The 6,858-nt window shown below is 40.5% G+C and overlaps 1 protein-coding gene across 2 annotated transcripts in view; it reads right to left on the bottom strand.

The window, feature by feature from the left end:
- Positions 1 to 675: 675 nt before the first annotated feature.
- The window catches only part of PTCH2 (patched 2), a 68,530-nt gene continuing 62,347 nt past the window's right edge, over positions 676 to 6,858 (bottom strand). For both annotated transcript variants that reach the window (XM_054981266.1, XM_054981267.1), the window contains exons 22-23: positions 5,779 to 6,027; positions 676 to 4,697 (exon numbers count right to left, since the gene is read on the bottom strand). In XM_054981266.1, the coding sequence (XP_054837241.1) occupies positions 4,284 to 4,697; positions 5,779 to 6,027 (663 nt within the window). In that variant the 3' untranslated portion in view covers positions 676 to 4,283. The remainder of the gene's footprint in view (positions 4,698 to 5,778; positions 6,028 to 6,858) is intronic.

The raw sequence follows: 6,858 nt of genomic DNA, 5'->3' as shown, positions 1-6,858 counted from the left end.
GTAATATATTTCAGGCTAAATGGCAGTCTTTATAAATATTCAACCACATACAAAATTTGTGAAGTGTATATATGATATACATCAAAATATAGCTAGGCTCACATAGAATCTTCTTCATGTTTGTACAACCCCCCCCCCCTTATTTTGTAAGCCTTGAATTGTTACAGCATGCTGAATCCTAATCTGCATCAGATGTATAGCAGTGGGGGAAAATAAGTCCCAGTAAGATCATCAACTAGATTAAACCATTTCTTCATTTTCTGCCCTGTGGTAGCAGAGTTTGACACAATTGCAGGTTTGATTTACCACTTTGAAGAATCACTGGACTAGGGTTCAGCTGCTTTCTGTAACAATTCATGTTCTGCAAATAAGTTTTTGGTACAAATACAAATAAGGTTTGAAACAAGTACATAACCCAGAATCTCACTATGTATTAATGTATATGATATTCACTTAACAGATTTCATGTGTGTTTTAAATGTCTTTCTATATGAGGTATTCTTACCCAGCAGATTTTGCATTTCATTTTCAATATATGTTTAAATTCTTCCTTTGGTCCTTCATCTTGCTGTTCTAGCATTTGTCTTGAGGCCTTCCTCCCCCCTTTTTGTGCCTCACAAAATATTCTACATCATGATTCAAATAATGCAAAATATGCAAATTACACTTGTTATTTTTCACTTTATGTAGTTAAAGGGGAATTTGCATTCTCTTTATGCAAAAATTATCTTCATGGGGGCAGAATATTTCCAGCTGTGAATGTATGTATGCATATTACACACACACAAGCACAACCACAAACTCCTACTTTTCACAAGCATACATTTACCTAAGAAGCAAGTCTAAGTTAGAAATATGTATATTTCTCACTACAAATCCACACAGACAACAAATCCCCCATCCCAGTAGAGACAAAAGAACATCACATGTACACCATCAGAAGATACATTTATATATAATATATATTTACTTTTAAAAATAAAACTTCCATTGTAAGGCTAGAGGTCTGTACAAACTACAAAAATAAATCTTTTTTTCTTTTACATATAAATAATTTAGATGGCATGACAACATTTCAGGTTAAAAGGTCTCCAGCAAGCCTCTACATATTCACACACACACACAAATACACACATGCACACACAACATGCTCCACCATCATTCCCTTAGCTTTGCTGGTTTCAGTATTGGGGTAAGGTGGGGAAAGCACCATTTCTATTCTGGGTTACCTAGAAGCACTTAACTATTTTTAGGCAGTGGATGAATGTAAGGCAGAGCAGGAAAAGTGGATAGACAAGTCAGATGTTGCTAGATCCTAACTTTGACTGTAGTTTTATGATGGGAAAAATAGATTCGAACAGGTGGGCCAGTCTTTGTTATGTGGCAAACTCCTGTGTAAAGAAAAACCTTTCTAGACCCCAGAACTCACTGGTAACTTTTACTTGAATTGTCTGAGTCTATTTTAATAGGAATTTAATCCTACTGAGACTCTCAAGAGGGTTCACACAACCAAAATGTAACAATCTCACCAGAATCTCCCTTGGCAACAAACAATGGATCCAGAATAAACTGTGGAATGAAATTACAGCAGTTATTGGGTAAAAGAGGGGATTAAAGTGCTTGGGTTTTAGAAGGAATGAAGTCATTGGGGGAAAATGGATTTCAGGATGAATCAGTCCTGCTCTCTCTTGTAAGTCAGCTGGTTGGCTGTGGTATCTCTGAGTCCAAGGAGGCATACCATTTTATCCAAAATTTGACATGAAGCCCCAGGGGAACTCATGCCAATTAGAAGTTGAGGTCAACTGCACAGCTTATTTTACACAATTCTGAAGAGAAAACCTTTAATAGTTTTTTGAAGCAGTTGCTCACACTATCTATTGAGCTGAGGCAACTCTCCTGGTAATGAAATTATCAGAATTTCATTTTTCCTTCAAGTTTTTTCGTCTCATCAAAGTACTTGGTGAAAACAGCAGCAGTCCAGCAGACCCAAAAACCAGCAGATGGAATGGAACATTAAAACACACATACACACACAAACAATGGATGCAAACTACAATAGGGAGGAGCAGTAGTTAAATAAAGGACTGTTGGTAACATCATGAAGGATCACAGCCCATAAAGATTGTTGCACTAGTTGTCATCTTGCCTCTATTTCCTTTACAGCAGGCCAGAAAAAATAATAATATATATTTTTAATCCAGAAAGTTTTGTGTTTCAATACAGGGAGTGTAAGCCATTCTTTTGCAGTGCCTAGGTTAGGGTTAGCCAGAAAAGAGCATTTAAATTTCATACAAAATTCAGATTTCTGTCCTGAAGTAGAATGGAAAAACTGAAACCTTTCATAAAGCAATTTTGACTTGGTTATGTGGAAACAAGGCATACTGGATGGAAATGGAATTAGTCGTTTAGAACCAGTCTTGTTGCCAAGTGATAGTTCATTTCTGGATTTTCAGCCATGGAAGCCAAACCAAAAAAAATCGAATTCTGAAACATAAACCGCAACCACAGCATTCATTCTCTTGGGCAGGAAATAAAACTTTTTTTTACTCAGTCCTTGCATCTCCCTTAGAACACTTTTTCTTCTGACAACTGCAGTGGGATATTTTTGAAAAGGAGGAATGTGTCATCCCAAAAAGCCTTTAACTGGGCTCAAATCAAAAGACACTTTCCCACATGAAATTCTTTTCATGTACAGAAGAATATCCCTGTAGGGAAGAATCTGTATGCTCTCTTTTGTATTTTTTTTGGGCTGCAAATACACAGCCCAGGAAACCAATAATCTCGGTATAAGAAAAACATTGTGTGAGGTGACCCAAAATGGTACTAGCAACCCAATGAGAATCTGAAGTGATTCACCAAAAACTCCCTCAAGAAGAGCAGTGAGCTGTAGACCCTACTTTCAGACATGAATGATGTTCTTGCCAGCTACCTCAAACACCCACTTGAAATACCCACTCCATAAACAGCATAGTAGCCATACATTTTGTATACAGGCATCAACATCAGAGTACAAAATCTCTTGTGCAAAATATCTCCTGAAGTATGGAATTAGAAAGGAGACAGATATAATCCACATCTCTAGAAACTGCCCTTCTAGAAGTCTTAGTTCTGATCTCTATGGACAACAAATCATACAGACGAAGTCTCTCTTTCCTGGATAAGCCTCCTTTTCTATCAGGTATAAATGATGTCAGACCAATATTACTAGGGAAAGATGGGGCTAAACGCTCCAACAGATATTCCAGACAGGTGTGCTTAGGGAATGTTTTAGTGATGGACTAGCTAGAGCTGACAAAGATGCAAGCAAGCTAAAGAATGTGGCACAAAGGAAAGTTTTGGGCATGTAGGGCAGGATGGGGAAGGGACTGAATTTTAAACAGCCACAGGACAGATACCGGCACAGACAGTTGTGCTGGTGGGAGGAGTGAAGCACAGCCTGTCCCACACAGCTTGCATAGAACATTAAGACACATTATGCCCCTACATTGCATGTTCCCGCCACTCCATATTCCCAGGAGGTGCTCACCCCACTACAACCTCAACCTGGTGTTCCCTTAAAGGGATACCACCACTTTTTTTTACGAGGGAGCTGTGAAAATAATAAAAATAATTATTATAATTATAAAGGGGAACTGTGAATCTTCTTATACAGCTTAAAATAATAATAATAATAATAATAATATTAATAAAAAATAAAGAATAGCAGCACAATGTGGGAGAGTTCCCCACATATAAGTTCAGTCCTGTTCTCTCCACGGGATGTTGGGTGTTTGGACAATTTTGATACTTTGCCTCAATGACGGCCATTATATGTTTCACCTAGCATGAGGGGAATGGTCTCTTCCAGTTCCCATATCTTGAGCTGAAACTTTCCCTGTCAGGAGGTAAGTAGACCAAATGCTCAATGGGTTATAAGTCCAATGTAAGGATAAAAACTGGGAGTGTTTTGGACCTTAGTAACTAAAGGACCCAGAATGATTTTTGGTGGCAGATACACCTACAGAAACAAGATATGGGAAACTGGAGTACTAGGTGCTAGCAGTACCCAACAACCATTTCATTGGCTAGATACTGCAGTAGCTCATCTGACCTCCTTGTTCCAGTTTGCAAAGGCACTCTCTATGCCTAAAGATGGTTAAGATACTGTGCTGGAGCTTCCATATATCCATTCTGCTTCACAGTCCATGGTGTGAGAGAGAACAATCCCACCTGTGATGCTGTGCACATCCTATACCTGAGGTGGGAATCTAGAAATAGGATCTTCACCTGGCGGAAGTAATGAGCTAAGGTCTCTGGGCTAAGTCTTGCAGTTCCAAGCTGTCAGGTAGAACTAGGCCAGACTCCTCAGGGCCATCAGATTCAAAGCCCTCATGTGTATAGCCCCGGCAGGAGCCGGGCAGGGGTGGGTGCAAAGCCAGCATCACAGAGGCAGTGGCTGTAACTGTGGTGAAGGAGCCACCAGTCCCAAGAGGTGGCACTTTGGCACTGTGGGCAGGGAGGTCGGTCCGAAGGGGAATAGGGGCAGTCCGAGCCTGATGAGGCCCTAGTCTGTGGTTTGGCCGTTCTTCGTGCTGTAAAGCATCCTTGACATCTGTGGTGGATGATGCTAAGTAGCTTCCAGGGGTCATGGGTTGAGTCCAGTCTGGGCTGCACAGTGACAGAGGTGACTCCAGGCTTGTCTTGTAGCTTTTTACCACCTGCCCAAGAGGAAAGAGAATGATGTGAATGTGTTGGGTACAGACACAGATCTAAGCTTTGTAGAAATGTTAGAGTTATGGGGAAAATTCTAGGGTGGGTTTTGTGTGTGTGTGTGTGAAAACTGCTGCACCCTATGGTACTTTACCACACATTCCTTAGTTTTTGCCATATAAGAAACTGGGAAAAATATGTTTAAAACAGAACACATTTTATACTAAACAAAAGTGTTACTTGGACAGAAACACAGCCACAGCCACAGTCGGACCAACAGCATACTTAGCTATCAAGTTAACTTTGTAACACTGAAAGCACCATTTAGAGCATATTAATTGTAGACAAAATGAATCACATTAAAAGAATATATGCTGGAAAATATGTTGTATCTGTTTACAGTATATACAACCATTATCACTGCCTTATATTAAAATCTTCATAATACACATTTTGAGTTAATAAAACTTTTTCTTAAAAGCATTTCACTCATTCCAAACCAAACAAAACAAAACCATTTCATGGGAGGGTTTTTTCCAATGCTCTCCCATATTTCCATTTTTTTCACTTAAAAGACTGAGATCTCTCTACACAAGACATCTTACATGAGGACACTCAGGTGAAGGGAGACATAATGTTAGCCAGGAAGTGTAGTTTAAAAAGACAAAGCCAGCAGAGATTGCTCCTCAGAAGGTTTGTTAATTTCATCTTCACCTCCCCAAAGGGGAGGTGAAACTTACAGAGCCTTAGGAGAGGTGAAGATGAAATTAACAAACCCTCTGAGGAGCAATCTCTACCCATGCTGTCTTTTTAAACTGCAGGTACAATATGGGCACTTGCTAACAGCAGCCAAGAGGCCATTTTTAACCCAGGAAATGATACTAAGAGAGTTAACTCCCATTCCCATCCCAACAAAAGGGAAAGAAATGCAACATTTCAGGCTCCTGTTTTTACCTCTGCTCCAAATAAATTAAGAAACACTATCCTCACTCTGAAGCTAGAGCCAAGAAGTTGGATTCTCTTTCATGGCACTAGATCATATTGTTAATCCTGAGAAACTAGTGACTGCTGCATCTGATGGACACTTACCGTGATTTTTGGGAAGCTGGGGCTTTTGCTTGCCTTGACCAAGATGTGTGATTGAGTTGGGGGGATGATATAGGTGCTCCGATCATCTTCACCAATATCTGATGCGCCAGTACTCTCTGAGTAGTACTCTGAGTCAGAGGAGTCAGCAAAGGTCCCACTATGCTGGCGCACATAAAAACTGTGGTGACTGATGGGTGGGGGGACCGGTGATGGTGTTGGCAGGCGGCTACCATTATCAACAGGTGTGACCTATATGTTGAAAAAACAGAAAGCACATTCAGAGAACAGGATGTCAAGCAAGGGAACTTTAGCACGTGTGCTTTCAAATGCAGTCTCTAAGCACACAAAATTCCATTCAATATAGTAGCAGAGAAGTTAGCCGTGTTAGTCTGTGGTAGCAAAATCAAAAAGAGTCCAGTAGCACCTTTAAGACTAACCAATTTTATTTTAGCACACAGCTGCTCATCCTCCAATCTGATATATGCCCTCATGTGCCAACAATGTCCTTCTGCTCTGTACATTGGAAAAACCAGCCAACCTCTACGCAAAAGAATAAATGGACACAAATCTGACATTAGAAATGGAAACGTCCAGAAACCAGTGGGAGAACACTTCAATCTACCAGGACATTCCACCAAAGACTTAAAGGTCGCTGTGGTTCAACAGAAACCTTTCAAAAACAAAATCCAACGGGAGGCTGCTGAACTGGAATTCATATGCAAATTTGACTCTGTCAAGCTGGGACTGAATAGGGACTATGAATGGTTATCACATTACCACAGGTAACAGATTTCCTTTACAGAGGTGGGGTCTGGGGGAGCTCAGTGGTACCTGGTGTGGGCTTTCGGGAACCACAGATCTCTTTGTCAGATGCATCTGGCAGGGAGGGCTGTGGTTATCGAAGGCCCATACTGCATTGGAATTGGATGGTCTAGCTGTTTGGCTTCTACAAACTAACAGGGCAAACTCCTTTGAAGCCAACTGATACACACACCAAAAGGAGATGTTTACATATACTAGCAAAGGAATGTTTTGATTGCTTCCTCCCCCTCCCCCCCTAATTGCCTCTTCCCTCTGCTC

This window comes from Eublepharis macularius, chromosome 5, assembly GCF_028583425.1.
Source record: "Eublepharis macularius isolate TG4126 chromosome 5, MPM_Emac_v1.0, whole genome shotgun sequence".
Classification (NCBI taxonomy): Eukaryota; Metazoa; Chordata; class Lepidosauria; order Squamata; family Eublepharidae; genus Eublepharis; species Eublepharis macularius.
This window is presented reverse-complemented; position numbering and strand designations above follow the sequence as displayed.